Raw genomic sequence first — 18,258 nt, 5'->3', positions numbered from 1 at the left:
GATAACATATATTATTTTTAGGTTAAACCATTATCTAAGATTTAATCTAAAAATATATATTGAAGGCACCAGGAACACAATTTGATATCTTGATAAAATTGGATAATTAAGATAAGTTATCTTGAATAATGAGATAAAGCAGTGGTCTTTGATATACAAGTGCACATAAACAGTTGCCAATTAAACAAATTAAATAAATTGATGCATACATTTTGCAAATATTCATCTATTAGGACATAAAAACATCAGAGAATGTACTTAATTACTTGATAATTAATTAAAAAAATTAATAAATGACTTCACACTCATGATTTGTTTGTTTTGAGCACCACCTGCTGGCTGCAGCCTGGTAGCTCATTCCTTCATACTGTACAGGCTGTGGTGAATACTACAGTATGATATTATGGATACAGGATCTTTTAGGGAATATAAACAATGTCCTCTCTGAAAGTGTATGAAATTGATAGTGAAATTTCATTCTTCACCCTGGAAACAGTTTCACCCCGAGATCCATTTAGACGTTGTTTTCTGGAGCCTTCAGTTTTATCCATGGATGGATTATGTGTCAATTAAATCTTAAATCTCTCTTATTCTTATAATATATACGTAATATATTACATACCTGTAGTGTTATATATCAATGCATAGCCTACATATAAGGAAGCACATTGGGTATATAAATCTTATTTTTTAAATACAATTTTAATGTTAATTGTCAGTCTTGAATGTTTCTTTTATTATTTCATTAAACACTTGCTGTTGTACAATTTTATTGAGTTCATTTATTTTATTTTTATCATCATTTTTTATTATCCTATATACAGTATATTATCCTATGTATATATATATATATATATATATATATATATATATATATATGTGTGTGTATATATATACACACACATATATATATATGTGTGCATATATATACATATACACACACACACACATATATATGTGTATATATATATACATATATATATACACATATATACTGTATGTATATATACATATATACATATATATATATATATATACATGTGATGATGATGATTTGCTAGTTTCCCAGTTGTACCTAAACGCCCCTCCCGTCAGTTGTAGCTGCTCCGGTTCTGCGTCAACAACCGTCTCCGGTGTGACCGTTTGTCTGTTTAACGGGTTGCTTCTGCACGTTACCGGGGAGCAAGACCCACCGGTCCGGCTTGCTGTCCACACAGAGGTCCGGTGAGTCCGCACCTAACGTATTATTACTGCTGTTGTATTTATCATTTGCTAAATTGGGTTGTACTTGCTTAGCCTGGCTAGCTACACGTAAACGCACCATTTAGCTAAATGTTTCCATTATCGGACACTGAGCCGTCTGTCGCACCATTTCTCCCCTTTTCTTACAACTAAACCACCACACACTCTCGCTGTCACTATCTAAGCACACCTTGTGGTATTAAAGTCGTATTTATTCACCATACATCCCCTTTGTTTCGAGTCATATTAGAGGAATTAGCTAGACATTAGCTGGGGGGGTTTTGTTGTCCGATAATGAAAGCGGGGTAATTAGCTAATCTGATGCTAACAGCACCGTTAGCTCGACATAGCAACGAAACCTCAGCTGACACACAGAGAAGGGTTCATGCATCTTTCATGCAGGTAGTGTCAGATAACACCAGGTAGCTTTTTAACCCTGTCTCTAGCTGTCTCTGCATACAGATAGCATTATAACCAGCAGGCTGTAGTAGCTCCAGCTAGCATGTTAGCTGTGAATGAACAGAGTAGTGATGGGAATTCAGGCTCTTTTTAGTGAGCAGGATCATTTGACTCAGCTCACCAAGAAGAGAAGAGCCGGCTCTTTCTCTTTCGGCTCCCCAACTTCTGCCTTTTATAATTCAGTCAAATTTAGCTTTAGCTGTTTTTTTACCTATATTAGTATGTGTGCACATATATCACTTGAATTATTCAACATAATTTTACTAAAACTTATCATTTCCAGAATACCATAATTTTACATGCTGCTTCGTTTCCGACTGTCACTCATCTTGTCTGCTATTCACGCAACGCATCGCACCGAAACGCAACACAACGCATCGTACCAAAACGCATCACACCACAATGCAACGCACCGAAACGCAACCGCATTGCAACTGCAACGCAACCGCAACGCAACTGCATCGCAACCGCAACGCAACGCAACCGCACCACAGTGCAACCGCAACGAACCTCAACGCAACGCACCGAAACGTAACCGCAACGCAACCGCAACCGCACCAGAGTGCAACCGCACCAGAGTGCAACCGCACCAGAGTGCAAGCGCAACGCAACGCAACGCAACGCAACGCAACGCAACGCAACGCAACGCATCACCGGATTGGTCGCACGGACGTCACTAACCCAACATTGAGTCACAGTCAGTGCATGGCTCTCGGACGGGAGCCGGCTCTTTGAACCGGATCGTTCACGACCGACACATTACTAGAACAGAGACACTGTTGTCAGTTTAAACTGAGTTACTGTTTTGTTGCAGTCGCTGCAGTTTTTGTGCAAAGATTAGTGTCAGGTGTCACCAAAATAAACATTTTAGTATCTTTAATACCACTACAGATAGGCCTGAGTTATACCTAGATAGATAGATGGATTTTATTGTCCAGTTTATTTGTCTTTGGCTTCACCAAATACAGCAAAGTTACATACAATACACCTAACACAATACATCAATAAAACATACAAGATAAGATAAGATATTCCTTTATTAGTACCGCAGTGGGGAAATTTGCAGTGTACAGCAGCAAAGGGGATAGTGCAAAAAACAAGATGCATCAGCTAACACAGTAAAAAAGAGCTAAACAAAGTGTAACAAAATATGAACCATTTAAATAGAAGGAAGTATAAAAATAGGAGCAGTATATACAGTATTGACAATAAACAGACTATTAACACAATTGCACAAGTGGAGAATGATATTGCACAGTGAGAATGAATGAATGAATGAATGAATGAATGAAATTCCACCTGAAAATATCAGGTTATTGTCAGTTTTTTTGGTGTGTAAGTTGTCTACTGGGAGCAGTGCTGGTTGTGGAGTCTGACAGCTGCAGGATGGAAGGACCTGCGATAGCGTTCCTTTACACACTTTGTAATGTACAATATACAATAGTGCAATGGACAGGGAGGCAGCAGCCGGTTATATAGATAATAAAAGAAAGCACTTCTTATTAAATATAAGGTCGTATCGTATTGCCAGATTGTACTTAAGAATCCAAACTGCATGTGATTATCATAAAGTGGGCGTGTCTGTAAAGGGGAGACTCGTGGGTACCCATAGAACCCATTTTCATTCACATATCTTGAGGTCAGAGGTCAAGGGACCCCTTTGAAAATGGACATGACAGCTTTTCCTCACCAAAATTTAGTGTAACTTTGGAGCGTTATTCAGCCTCCTTCACAAAAAGCTAGTATGACATAAAACTGAGCCGGCTGCAACCTTCAAAAGACAGAGTAGCATCCGGGTCCGCCGGCGGGCCAAAATCAAACCAACGCAATTATGATCAAATATCTGATCAAAGAATATTTAACTATGTACGGAGCGAAAACCTGATTTATGTGGCATATCTATTAATTATGTTATTATTATTTCCTTTAACATCAGTTCAGCTCTTTGGGTGAGTCGTTGTCAGTGTTTCAGATGACATAAAGCTGCGTTATAAACCCTCTAAACATACGGGATGAGCCTTTACCGGGCTGCTGGAGTAACTGGATCCATGACCAGCATCCTTCAGCGTGTCAGGTTACCTCGGGCTCTCCTGGACTGGTCTCCATGGAGACGGGCTGAAGGGGGGATTGGTTGGTTTGAAGCGGGTGGGATTTCACCTTTGACTGACAGGTGTGATGCTGTCAACTGAGTGGGTGTGTCTCTGTGTGTCCATCATCATGTGTAATACATCCTGGACATGTGTGTGTTTGTGTTGGCTGTGTTTCCCCATATAACACACTCACCTATCTGAGCATTGTGTTTGATGCTTTTTACTTGTAAACGGATTAATATCAATCTATTTTTTTTACCTACTTTTTTATGCTAAAAAATTGACAAAAACAAAACAAGACGCTGCCCTAGGTGGAGTTATAAAGGGAACACCTCAATTTATTGTGTTATATGAATCTATTTTAATATGTCAAATGACAAATTGTGCAAAAAAGCATTAACTTGTGTGAGGTAGAATTGTAGTTAAAGTTAAATTTAGTTTGGTTTATTATTATTATCCATTATTTTGACCTCTGCCAACAAGTATCTGCTGAATATGTTGTCATATTTGTGATCTTGTTTACATATTCTTTGTTCACATAGTTTCTCATTTAAATCATAATTTTGCCAATTTCAGTCTTTTCTATTCAGGTAAAGTTGTTTTGCGAAACATTAATATGTTTTTGTTATTGTCAACAAATCCCATGAAAAGACCAAAACTAACAAGGTGTTAGTTTCTCTACTGAAGACATCAATCTTTAAAAACATTTCACAAATATATAATAATAATAATAATAATAATAATAATAATAATAATAATATTACTACTACTACTACTACTAATAATAATACACTTATTTATTTTTATTATTATTTTGTGTTATTATTTATTTTTTTCTCATATTTTTTTGTAATTAATTTTATTATTTATTCATTATTAGTATCTGGTCAAAGATTGCATATTGATTTGATGTTAAAATTCAATTAAAATATTGAAAATAAAACTTTATTTATATAATGCACTTTTCAAAACAAAGTTATGAAGTGTTTTTCAAGATATAAATGGCAGAAAAAACAATTTAAAATATGTAAAAGTTATACAACATTGAGCGAAGGAGCTTCATATGAGAAAAAGTACAATAAGTAAAATTAGGATTTCATAATTTTAACTCTTTCGTTAAATGAAGCCCTACTGCTGCGGGCGTTATATTTATGTATTTTTTTGTTCTTTGTACATTGTCACTTAATTTGCAAACTGAAATTAGGCAAATTAAAGCAATTTGAATAAGCAGAACTCCCTGCATCAATAGAGGCTGCTGTTCAGCTGCCGACTCAGAAAGTCTCAGATATCAGATTGTCCTTGAATGCACCAGCAGTCCTGTGCTGTCAGCTGCTTTTCAACAACATCAGTGAAACTTGGATCAAAACAATGACAGGAATAAATGTTAATTATGATCGATTAAATCACCTCAAACAAGCATCACATTTTAAGATTATCTGCAGAAGGTGTGACTTTGACAGAATGATATAAAAACACAAACCTTGTTTTCAGCTGGATCTTTAAATAAATTGAGTGACGTAAGTTTTTCTGAGTCACACCAGCTTTATTTGTCTTCTCGTGCAAGTCGCTGAATTTCATCTTTTGTGTATATGCTCAGTGGGAGACACACCTACTTATTACACTTAGAAACACACACTTAGACACACACACCAGGCTGAGCAGGTGTGACCGGTGTGCTGTTAAAACACCCTGCTGAGGTAGACAAAACAAAAGGTAGGACAGTGTGAAACAAAGAGAGCATTTCAAGAACACGATGATGGTTATAATAATAATAATGATGATAATAATAATAATAATAATAATAATAATAGAGGATCGCTGGTATGAAAATGACTTGATGTTCTGTAAAGGAATTGTCTGTCACTCCCTTGTCAGCCGTGAACTTCCTGTTACTTTCTTTCTTTCTGCTGGAGTTTGACCCAGAAAGTGAAGACCGAGTCCCGTCTGTCGTACAGTAATAATTCAGTTTATGGTGTTATAAACCAGTTGGAAGTGGAGAAAGGAGGAGGGGAGTTACTTTTGGATGTGTCGCTATCAAATTTTCACTCTACGATTATTGGGGCTACAAATATCACGGTAAACATCAAGCATTCTGCAGCGCTAGTTAAATATAAAAAAAATACCTCACATCATGATTTCCTTGGATTTAATCAATCTGAACTGTACTATATATATTTCCTGATTTCTTTTAGGTGTTCATAGTTGTGAAAGAACGTGTCCTCTCTCTGTCTCCCTCCCTCTCTCTCAGGTTAAGGACGGTCTTTACCTGTCGGGGTGTTTGCTGAGTCACTGGTTCACCTGTCGACCGTTCTGTTTGTCTGATGACTGACTGACTGACTGACTGAGAGCCTCCATCCATCCTCCAGCGTCTCCATCCATAGCTGCACTATGGTAACAATGTACACACACACCTTCAATTGAAAACCATGACAGTGTTTAAAATTCCTTAATTGTGTTGCTTATTTTTGGTGGCATTTTCATGATAATGATAATGTTCAAATTTAGGGTTGAATTTCTCAGAGCTTTATGTGGAGCAAACATTGATGCAGACCAGTCAGAGTACTCCTAAAGTCCAGCAGGGGGCAGTCACAACTCTCCAGGTAGTGCCAAACAGTTAATCAATGTTTGTCACACATCATCGATTACTTAATGACTTAATGACTTAATGATTTACAGGCCTTATGTGTTTCTGTGCTAAAGACAAACTATGAAAATGCGAAGTGGCAGTGAGAAAAATACTTGAGGTTTGAAGTGCTGATTCGTTTTTGTTTACCACAACAACAAACAAAGCTTTGAAGCCTTTTGTTCTTCTGCAGTCTGGACTGAAGCAAGCTGCTCTCAGCCTCGTGTGGCTCACTGAACATTTTTAAATTAGAATACTTTAAATAAACACTTTGCAGCACCACTAACATCATTGTGTGTGTGTGTGTGTGTGTGTGTGTGTGTGTGTGTGTGTGTGTTGCCGTCTGCAGAGTGTATGATGTCTGAGAGCAGCTGCTATGGCCTGCAGCAGCGGTCAGGGCAATGCCGAAACTCTGGAGGGGTTCCATGAGGTGAACTTGGCCTCGCCCACCACACCTGACCTTCAGGTAGGTCGAATCATCACATGCAGGTAGAGAGACAGATATCAGCTTATTTCTATTAGGAAGTTTACAGACTTGATTATCAGGATCAGGTTCCTGTATCATGAAGAGAGGTTAGTGTGTTATCCAGCTATCTTTGGGTTTCATCTTATTATTTTCCTCCATCAGAAATCTCTCTCCAGGACCTTGAGTTGGTTGTTTTTCCCTAATGTTGATAACTTTTAATGTCTTTATTGGTTCCTTGTGTGTCGTCCTGCAGAACCAAGCGGAGCAGCGCCAAGTTGCCCGTCACAGCGCCCCGCCCACCACTCTGTACCGCACCCACTCTCTGGGAGCGCCCCCTGCTGGCCGCCCAACCTCCCTGAGGGCCGACCAGCTCCCCACGCAGCCGGTTTACTCCACGCCACGACACAGCCACAATGGAAGGTAAAGAAAATACCGAGGCTGAATCCAAATGATAACAAAATAATCTGCGGTGGTACATAGACTTGATGATGTGATTATCACAAGGTAATTGGCAGTTATTTTGTTAATCGGTTAGTCGTTTGTTATTTTTCAAGCAGAAATGTAAAATATTGTCTGGTTGCAGCTTCTCAGATGTGAAGCTTTGTTTCCTTTCTCTGTTTTACATCTTTTTTATTTGCTCAAGGTCTTTTTTATTGGTATTTAAAGTCATACGAAATGCAATAAATCACAGATACCCACATTTCTGCTCCATCAGAGCCCCATCCCTATTATAGTACCGTTTAGTAATCAAACAGAATCGATTCCATAAAACTTCATACTGCATATATATAAATAAATTCAAAGTGACAAAAATCCGGTGACACTAAAAATGAAATAAAATAAAGAAAAAAGAAAAAAAATAATAAACATAAAAATAAATAATAATAAATGAGTTGTAAGAATAACAAACAAAAAATTAAATTAAATTTAAAAGTTACAAATAGATAAATAAGTAAACTCTATATAATATGGGGTCAGTATTACAAAACTACAATACGATACCAGCGTCATACATTTTTTCTATATAGGTTAGAAATGGTTGCTGTTTTACGTCATTTTTTAATTGAATATATTTGAGTTTTGGACAATGTTTTGGGAGTTTTCAGATAAAACAAATATAGCTGTAGGCATTACCTTGAGTTCTGGGAATTTTTCACAATTTTCTGAAATTTTGTAGATCAAATGATTAATGAATTAGTCAGGAAAATAATCTCCAGATTAATCTACAATTAGAATAATTGTCAATTTCAGCCCAGGTGGCAGAATATTGATAAAACCTGCAGATTCCCGTTCACAAACAATTTGGCCTAAGACTTCTTCCTTCTGATCGGCTGTAATCCATAACTGACCGCTGTCGTTTCCATGGTTACGCCGGCTGCACAGCGTGCCAGGCCAGGACGCAGAGTCCGCCGAAGGCAGCTTCCTGTCCGGAGAGGACGGCGAGGAGTGCAGCGCTCTGAGCGACAGCCTGTCGCGGCTGCGCAGCCCGTCGGTGATGGAGGTCCGAGAGAAAGGATACGAGAGGCTGAAGGAGGAGCTGGTCAAGGCCCAGAGGGTAGGACGCACACACACACACACACACACACAAACGGTCTCTGGTCTTAACCTGAATATGAATTTAAAACTGAATGTGTGAGTTTGTGCAGTTGGACAGTGTGTGTGGGACTTCACTTCATCTCTCCACATTTACATTAACATCATGTTATATTCTATATTTTTATTTTAAATGCATTTATTTCATTATTTGTTATTATTTAAAGTGGAAACGAGTCCTCAAATCACTAATTTTTATTTCTTCATCTCTTTGTTTGTTGTTGCCATGCTATGATTTTGCGTTCATGTGTTTTCATTTGGCGGTTGTTTTTCTGTTTTTGTGTTGTTTTCTGTTTGTTTTTATGTGTGTGCGTGTGCGTGTGTGCGGAAGGATCTGCTGTTGAAGGATGAGGAGTGTGAAAGGTTGTCTAAAGTCAGAGACCAGCTCGGCCAGGAGCTGGAGGAGCTCACCGCCAGTCTCTTCCAGGTCGGTTCGCCTCTACACCTCCTCCTCCTCCGTCCGCCTGTCTGTCCGTCTCCTCTGCTTCCCGTTTCCTGTTTCCCTTCCTCCTCCTGAGGCAGCGGCCAGACAGAAACCCCACTCGATAAAATGATATGTTGTTCTTATTCTTTGGCAGCAGAGATGTGAGGAGGCGTTGTGTGGTCGTTGGGAAGCTGTTTTAGTGGATATCTTACTTGATCTTCCATCAAGGCATTCAAATGCCAGCTATGGCTGTTTTTCCACTGTGCCCGGTGCTCGTGACCCAAACGAAAGATCTGTTCTTCAGCCTTCAACTCTCTGCACTTTTGTGATTTTTAACTGAATCTCTGCAGTTTGTAGTTTAGTTTCAGTCCTACATTTCTGTTCATACGTTCAGGTATCATCTTTATTTTACCGTTTACACATCTCTTTAAAGCCTCATCAGAGTGTGGGAGAAATAAACATTTAGCTTCATATATTAATCCACAGATGATTCCAGGTATTGTCATCAATATTGAGTTTTAAGAGCGCTCCACTGATTTAGCATTAAGCCGTCTACACATGAGCAGAGGTAAAATCTCTCTGCGCTGGTTCTGCCATTGTTTTCCTATGAGGAGAGCGGTGCTGCCTGACTAGGCGGAAGCGCTACCCTTGATGTGACGCACTGCTCAAAACTGCCACCGAGTGCTGTGCTTGCTCTGCTGTTCGATGTTGGAGTTCAGGAAGCAGACTGAATCTGTCCGGCTGTCCTTCACAACATGTTGTTCCTTTCCTCCTCACATTCCTCCTCCTTGTTCTTCTCATTGAAGGTGCTGGGACTCTTTTCTGTGTGTGTTTTCTGTAGCCTGTATACATGTATGCAGCAAAACCAGTAACAGTTGCTTTACTTTCTGTTACTACTATGTTTTTATAATGTTTATTTTAGAGTGAACTGTTCCTTTTAATATGCATTGAGCTTGTGTAGATGCTGCTTCACTATCAGAATGAAAACTAAATCCCAACATTTCTATTGTATCGAACGAGGATTGGGCCAAAGCGTCTAGTTCTGCGCCTGCATTAATATGTCAAATTTATAAAGCAGAAAATACCCTGTTAACACTTCCATTTTTGCACAGTTGCGTAAGACACGTGATAGGTACGTAGCCCTTATGTACCCACTAGCAGGAGCCCACATGACCACGTCATAGGCATACGTACCTGATACGCACAGCCCGACGTCAAGAAGCGGCTCGTATGTTGATGCCAACCAATAGCATGGAAGACTTTGACATGTTAACAGGGTATTTTCTGTCGTATCAACACCTACAAACGTCTTAAGACATAAAAAATTGCCTTGTTAAAAAAAGTTTTGACCCAATCCGCTTTCGAAGAAGAAGAAAATATCTCAAAATATCAAATTGTGTGTGTTTTCCAGGAGGCCCACAGGATGGTCAGAGAAGCCAACGTCAAACAGGCACATGCTGAAAAACAACTGAAAGAAGCCCTGGGGAAGGTGACAACACTGAACACTCTCACACTAACAAGTCTGAGCTCAGGTTGAATAACAGTTCAATAAACCTTTCCTCCTCCTCTTCTTCAGATTGACGTCCTCCAGGCGGAGGTCCAGGCCCTGAAGACGCTGGTGCTTTCCTCCCCGACCTCCCCGCTGGGCGAACTCCCCTCTTCAGGGTCGAAGACTCCCTTCAGGAAGGGCCACAGCAGGAACAAGAGCACCTCCTCCGCCATCATGGGGACGCAGCCCGACCCGTCGGCCACGCAGCCCATCGTACGGGAGTGTAGAGAGGTAATACCAGATAATAACACTTTTAATATCCTCCATGTGTGTGTTCATCCAGAGTTACTGTATGATGATGACCATGTTGTTGGACGTGCAGGTGGACAGTCAGCTGTTCAGCGACTTCAAGGCGTGGAAGGAGACGCCGACGCTCGACCGCGGCTGCTGCTTCCTGGAGAGAGTTTACCGTGAGGACATCTACCCCTGCCTCACCTTCAGCAAGAGCGAGGTACAGAGAGATGCAGACAAAGATCTCACTTTTGCAAATATTTTGTGGGGAAGAAAATGCACTCAACATGTTTATCTATGACTATAACGATGTATGTATACTGTACATGTAGTAGCGTCATCATGCAGAAACCTGCGTCAGGTCACGTGGGAAAAAGATTTTAGAAGAGCTTGAAGGGAAAATAGCATTTTGACGCTAAAACATACTTTGACCAAAATATTAATGTTAGGATTTGAATACATAAGGAACACCACTGGGAAGCTGCAGATATAAAAACCTCAACAAAACAAAAATACAGCAAGTAATGAACATGTGGGTACCGGACTATTGCTTTAATACAGTTGTGAACATATCACTTAAAGTCCTCTGTGCTGTACTGTCCTTCATCGTCCTCTCCTCCTCCTCAGCTGGGTTCGGCTATCTTGGAAGCCGTGGAGCTGAACACGCTCAGCGTGGAGCCGGTCGGTTTCCAGCCGCTGCCTGTGGTCAAAGCCTCGGCGGTGGAGTGTGGAGGACCAAAGTGAGACTGCGCACACACACACACACATATATAAACTCTTCCTCCTCTTCATCGAGGTTTCACTCTTTCATCATCATCTCTCCATCTTCCCTCAATTTCCTCCTCTAGTGGGCGAATGGCCGAGCTCGTCACGTAAGTCTGACTCTCTCTCTCTCTCTCTCTCGCGCTGCCATCAGCATTTGTTAATCTCTCCTCAGTTGCTCCTCGACCCGCCTGGCTCCTCCAAACGCCTCCTCTAACTCATAACAATCCTTCTGACCAGGTTTATCAAAGCCACCCCGATGAGACCAACCTTGATAAATGTCTAACAGTCATCCCTCTCTCCTTACTTACTTTCCTTGCTTCCTTGAGTCTTAGTATTAGTCTTGTTTTGTTTTATTCAGTTTTCCTCATATTGAAGCAAAAACATCTGAATAACTCGTCTCTTTGTGTCTCTGACAGAAAATGTGCCCTGAGCGGTCAGACCAAAACCTGTAAGCACAGAATCAAGTTTGGAGATTCGTCCAACTATTACTACGTTTCTCCGTACTGTAGATATAGAGTAAGTACCAACACACACAAACAGGCTGGAAATGATGAATAATACTCACTAATAACATTTTATTTTTATTTCAGTGCCTGAAATTTTTAGTTCTGTGACGTCATACTTACAAGGAATTTGCAATTTTTTCTGAAATTAGTACAAATCTGAAACTACAATATGTAACATTTTGGCATTAAAAGTAGTAATTATAAAGCACATTTTGATTGGGATCACATCAAATTTGTCTTAAATAGTATGTTACATCTGTTAGATGAACTCACAACCAGGAGAATCCCAGATTCATTGATGATCATTCTGCTTCCTTTAGCGTAATATATGTTTAACTCCTGCAGATGTCACCCACGAGCTCTGTGTAGTGATCCCGTGTTTGTTGTTTCATAAACACTGGATCAAAACAGTTTTTATATAAATCGTATTTGTTTGTCTCTTTGTCTTTTTTTCTCAGATCACAGCAGTGTGTAACTTCTTCACCTACATTCGCTACATCCACCAAGGGCTGGTCAAACAGCAGGATGGTGAGACACACACACACACAAGTACAGTATACACACACCTTTAGGGCTGCTGCGATTAGTCGTAATCGATGACGTTGATGCTGAAAATGCTCCAACATCAATATTTTATTCATCTTATGTCTTTGAAGCTGCTAAATAAACACACGTTGTCTGCCTACGACCTTAGAAATTACATTGATTAAGTGAAGTGTTTGCTGATTTTTGGGTAAGTACTGTGAGAATATCGCAGCATACAAAAATAGCAGCCCGGCTACCTGTATAGGAAACTGTAGCAGGAAATGGAAATACTCAAGTAAAGTACTTGAGTAAATGTACTTAGTTACTTCCCCACACTGATGATTAAAACAAACCAAGTGACCATCATGTGACCTGCTGTGTCTTCGCAGCGGAGCAGATGTTCTGGGAGGTGATGCAGCTCCGCAGGGAAATGTCCTTCGCCAAGCTCGGCTACTACAAAGACCAGCTGTGACCGACGGACAACCGCGCCCTCCAATCACAGCAGACTGCACCCCGAAGCCCCGCCCTCCAACCTGCTCCAGGTTTTCCTCCTCCTCCTCCCTCCTTTGTGTGAGTGTGTTTTTGTGTGTGAGAGAGAATAACTGGTTGTTTTCAATCACCATGAAAAAGACTGAAGGACTGTGACGTTGGTGGACTGTTGTCGGAGTTTTGGTGGAGTTTGAAAATATGATATTTACTTTATTGAAACGTGTAACACTCCAATATATGAAGACAACTGGCATGAAACGAGAAGTTAATGAAATACGTCGACATCTGAACTCATCTGAGGAGCTTTCACCTTTTTTTTCTCCCCCCTCCCCTCTTAAAATACACATTCAATTCAAACTGTCGATCATTAAATCAGAGTTTAACAGGGCTGAAATACATTGATGTATTAATATACTCAATGGAGAATTAAAGACGCTGTTCTGAGATTTTGAGAATATAGTTTGAATATTTAGAAATAAGTCGTAATGTTATGAGAATAGTCATAAAACAAGGGAAAAAAATTGGAAAATAAGTTATGGACAGATATGATCCAATTATAAATATGAATATATGTATTCTAAAAATATTATGCCTTTTATTTCTTGTAAAATTACACATTTTATGACTCATTCTTTATAACATGAAATTATTTGCAAAATTTCAAGACTTTTTTTTCTCAAAATTGCATCTTTTTTATCTCAAAATATTGACATATTTCCTCAAATTCTGATTTTATTTTCAAGATACACCTCTTGTCTTGTAAAGTTCTGACCTAACCTTAAAATACTGACCCTTTTTCCCCTCGAAATTATTGCTACATTTTCAAAATGTACTTTTTTTCCTCCAAAATTTCTTGTAAATTACAATTTTATTTTCACAACATTACGATTGTTTTCTATCTATTCTGTAAAATCTCAGATAATGTTTCCTAACAGTGGCCCTGTTGCTCCGTCGTAGTGGAACAAGTAACTAAAAATGTGACAACCAAACAATCAATTATTGTGAAACCATGTATAAGCTTATATTTAATTTATGTTGTAGCAAATGATGAAAGCAGTCTGGGGAATATGAAGAAGTACAGTTGATGCAAAGATAATCAGAAGATCATGAGTACAAACATTGTTCTGTTCAGACTGGATTCATGTCTCTAGGGGAGGTGGGCTGATTTTAACAAGACCTGCACTGCAGCTGCAAATTCGCTGGTCCTCCTGAAATGTAATTAATTTAATTGTAATTATGTCTTTCATAAGACATAATTACAAAAAAAAACAGAGTTTCATCTCTTTGCTTCTATACTCTTTGACTCTATCATTTACAAAAGAGCACAGTGAATATTTCCCCACCTCCCTCTGTAACGTTAATCCCGTCCGAATGGGGCTTAAAAATGTCTTTTCAACATGATGAAAGTGTAAAGTAAAAGTTTATTTATAATTTCTTTAAGAGTTTATGACGGTTATTTTGTTGTCGGGTGGTTTCAGACGTTGGTGAAGCTTCAGGAGAGTCGTCGTGTTAAAGGAAAAGTTAAACACTACATTTGCATTTTCTGCTGTTAAACACTACATAATCTTTGAGATACTTTGACAAACAAATTTGCGGGGTAATATTCCTTTAACGGCTCCTGGTGTTTTCAGCCTGCTGTATTTAATCAATCAGGAAATGTGTAGATAGTAAGCTGTGTGTGTGCGTGGGGATGTTGAGTGTGTTTGTATGCCTGGTGTTGTGTAAACTTTATAATATATGTTAATTTAAACCTGCATCTCTCTCTCTCTCTCTCTCATTCAAAGTCAGTGTCACTCTCCCGGTTTGGTTTAGTGCCTTTTCTCTCAGACACTCTGAAATAAAAACAGTGATACCTCTGGAAACCCGCTGCTGTCTGTGGAGTCTGTTATATATATATTTTTCCTTTTTTTCCCTTCCTTTTCCACATAACAAAATGAAATAAAATGAAATATGGATAAAACAAAATTAAGAGAAATAAATAAATTAAAGAAAGAAAGAAAAAAAAGAAAAATAAAATAAAGAAAGGGGAGGGGGGTTGATAGTTATGGTGGTTTGTTTTGGGTATTATGACTTTTTTTTCAAGAAATTAACGACATGCTATACTATGACTTTTTTTTCATAAAATTAGTGACATACTATACTATGACTTTTTTTTTCATAAAATTAACGACATACTATACTATGACTTTTTTTTCAAGAAATTAACGACATACTATACTATGACTTTTTTTTCATAAAATTTTCGACATACTATACTATGACTTTTTTTTCAAGAAATTTTCGACATACTATACTATGACTTTTTTTTCAAGAAATTAACGACATACTATACTATGACTTTTTTTTCATAAAATTAACGACATACTATACTATGACTTTTTTTTCAAGAAATTAACGACATACTATACTATGACTTTTTTTTCATAAAATTAACGACATACTATACTATGACTTTTTTTTCAAGAAATTAACGACATACTATACTATGACTTTTTTTTCATAAAATTTTCGACATACTATACATGACTTTTTTTTCATAAAATTAACGACATACTATACTATGACTTTTTTTTCAAGAAATTAACGACATACTATACTATGACTTTTTTTTCATAAAATTAACGACATACTATACTATGACTTTTTTTTCAAGAAATTAACGACATACTATACTATGACTTTTTTTTCATAAAATTTTCGACATACTATACATGACTTTTTTTTCATAAAATTTTCGACATACTATACTATGACTTTTTTTTCATAAAATTTTCGACATACTATACTATGACTTTTTTTTCATAAAATTAGTGACATACTATACTATGACTTTTTTTCAAGAAATTAACGACATACTATACTATGACTTTTTTTCATAAAATTAACGACATACTATACTATGACTTTTTTTTCATAAAATTAACGACATACTATACTATGACTTTTTTTTCAAGAAATTAACGACATACTATACTATGACTTTTTTTCAAGAAATTAACGACATACTATACTATGACTTTTTTTTCATAAAATTAGTGACATACTATACTATGACTTTTTTTTCATAAAATTAACGACATACTATACTATGACTTTTTTTTCATAAAATTTTCGACATACTATACTATGACTTTTTTTTCATAAAATTAGTGACATACTATACTATGACTTTTTTTTCATAAAATTAACAACATACTATACTATGACTTTTTTTTCAAGAAATTTTCGACATACTATACTATGACTTTTTTTTCATAAAATTTTCGACATACTATACTATGACTTTTTTTTCAAGAAATTAACGACATACTATACTATGACTTTTTTTTCATAAAATTAACGACATACTATACTATGACTTTTTTTTCAAGAAATTAACGACATACTATACTATGACTTTTTTTTCATAAAATTAACGACATACTATACTATGACTTTTTTTCAAGAAATTAACGACATACTATACTATGACTTTTTTTTCATAAAATTAACGACATACTATACTATGACTTTTTTTTCAAGAAATTAACGACATACTATACTATGACTTTTTTTTCATAAAATTTTCGACATACTATACATGACTTTTTTTTCATAAAATTTTCGACATACTATACTATGACTTTTTTTTTCATAAAATTTTCGACATACTATACTATGACTTTTTTTTCATAAAATTAGTGACATACTATACTATGACTTTTTTTTTCATAAAATTAGTGACATACTATACTATGACGTTTTTTTCAAGAAATTAACGACATGCTATACTATGACTTTTTTTTCATAAAATTTTCGACATACTATACTATGACTTTTTTTTCATAAAATTAACGACATACTATACTATGACTTTTTTTTCATAAAATTTTCGACATACTATACTATGACTTTTTTTTCATAAAATTAACGACATACTATACTATGACTTTTTTTCAAGAAATTAACGACATACTATACTATGACTTTTTTTTCAAGAAATTAACGACATACTATACTATGACGTTTTTTTCATAAAATTTTCGACATACTATACATGACTTCTTTTTCATAAAATTTTCGACATACTATACTATGACTTTTTTTTCATAAAATTAACGACATACTATACTATGACTTTTTTTTCATAAAATTAGTGACATACTATACTATGACTTTTTTTTCATAAAATTAACGACATACTATACTATGACTTTTTTTTCATAAAATTAACGACATACTATACTATGACTTTTTTTTCAAGAAATTTTCGACATACTATACTATGACTTTTTTTTCATAAAATTAACGACATACTATACTATGACGTTTTTTTCAAGAAATTAACGACATACTATACTATGACTTTTTTTTCATAAAATTTTCGACATACTATACTATGACGTTTTTTTTCATAAAATTTTCGACATACTATACTATGACTTTTTTTTCATAAAATTAGTGACATACTATACTATGACTTTTTTTTCATAAAATTAACGACATACTATACTATGACTTTTTTTTCAAGAAATTTTCGACATACTATACTATGACTTTTTTTTCATAAAATTTTCGACATACTATACTATGACTTTTTTTTCATAAAATTTTCGACATACTATACTATGACTTTTTTTTCATAAAATTAGTGACATACTATACTATGACTTTTTTTTCAAGAAATTAACGACATACTATACTATGACTTTTTTTTCATAAAATTAACGACATACTATACTATGACTTTTTTTTCATAAAATCAGTGACATACTATACTATGACGTTTTTTTCAAGAAATTAACGACATACTATACTATGACTTTTTTTTCATAAAATTTTCGACATACTATACTATGACGTTTTTTTCATAAAATTTTCGACATACTATACTATGACTTTTTTTTCATAAAATTAGTGACATACTATACTATGACTTTTTTTTCATAAAATTAACGACATACTATACTATGACTTTTTTTTCAAGAAATTTTCGACATACTATACTATGACTTTTTTTTCATAAAATTAACGACATACTATACTATGACTTTTTTTTCAAGAAATTAACGACATACTATACTATGACTTTTTTTTCATAAAATTAACGACATGCTATACTATGACTTTTTTTTCATAAAATTTTCGACATACTATACTATGACTTTTTTTTCAAGAAATTAACGACATACTATACTATGACGTTTTTTTCATAAAATTTTCGACATACTTATACTATGACGTTTTTTTCATAAAATTTTCGACATACTATACATGACTTTTTTTTCATAAAATTTTCGACATACTATACTATGAC

The 18,258-nt window shown here is 36.1% G+C and overlaps 1 protein-coding gene across 5 annotated transcripts in view; it reads left to right on the top strand.

Moving 5' to 3' along the window:
* The first annotated feature begins 1,080 nt into the window (after positions 1-1,080).
* The window catches only part of LOC119482359 (RAB3A interacting protein (rabin3)), a 19,294-nt gene continuing 2,116 nt past the window's right edge, over positions 1,081-18,258 (top strand). Inside the window, exons 1-14 of one of the 5 annotated variants that reach the window (XR_005205412.1) lie at positions 1,081-1,224; positions 6,040-6,182; positions 6,764-6,880; positions 7,134-7,300; positions 8,264-8,435; positions 8,805-8,900; positions 10,309-10,386; positions 10,474-10,677; positions 10,769-10,897; positions 11,305-11,417; positions 11,526-11,549; positions 11,859-11,958; positions 12,407-12,476; positions 12,863-13,043. Coding sequence is in view for 4 of the 5 variants with exons in the window: in XM_037759783.1 (XP_037615711.1) it covers positions 6,791-6,880; positions 7,134-7,300; positions 8,264-8,435; positions 8,805-8,900; positions 10,309-10,386; positions 10,474-10,677; positions 10,769-10,897; positions 11,305-11,417; positions 11,526-11,549; positions 11,859-11,958; positions 12,407-12,476; positions 12,863-12,945 (1,326 nt within the window). In the remaining variant the exon portion in view is untranslated. Of the gene's footprint in view, positions 1,225-6,039; positions 6,183-6,763; positions 6,881-7,133; positions 7,301-8,263; positions 8,436-8,804; positions 8,901-10,308; positions 10,387-10,473; positions 10,678-10,768; positions 10,898-11,304; positions 11,418-11,525; positions 11,550-11,858; positions 11,959-12,406; positions 12,477-12,862; positions 14,825-18,258 lie in introns of those variants that run through there. The other 4 variants (XM_037759783.1, XM_037759782.1, XM_037759785.1 and 1 more) reach the window with 4 other exon arrangements.

Source organism: Sebastes umbrosus, chromosome 23 (genome assembly GCF_015220745.1).
Source record: "Sebastes umbrosus isolate fSebUmb1 chromosome 23, fSebUmb1.pri, whole genome shotgun sequence".
Lineage (NCBI taxonomy): Eukaryota > Metazoa > Chordata > Actinopteri > Perciformes > Sebastidae > Sebastes > Sebastes umbrosus.
The sequence above is the reverse complement of the archived record's forward strand: the minus strand, read 5'-3'. Positions and strand labels throughout refer to the sequence as shown.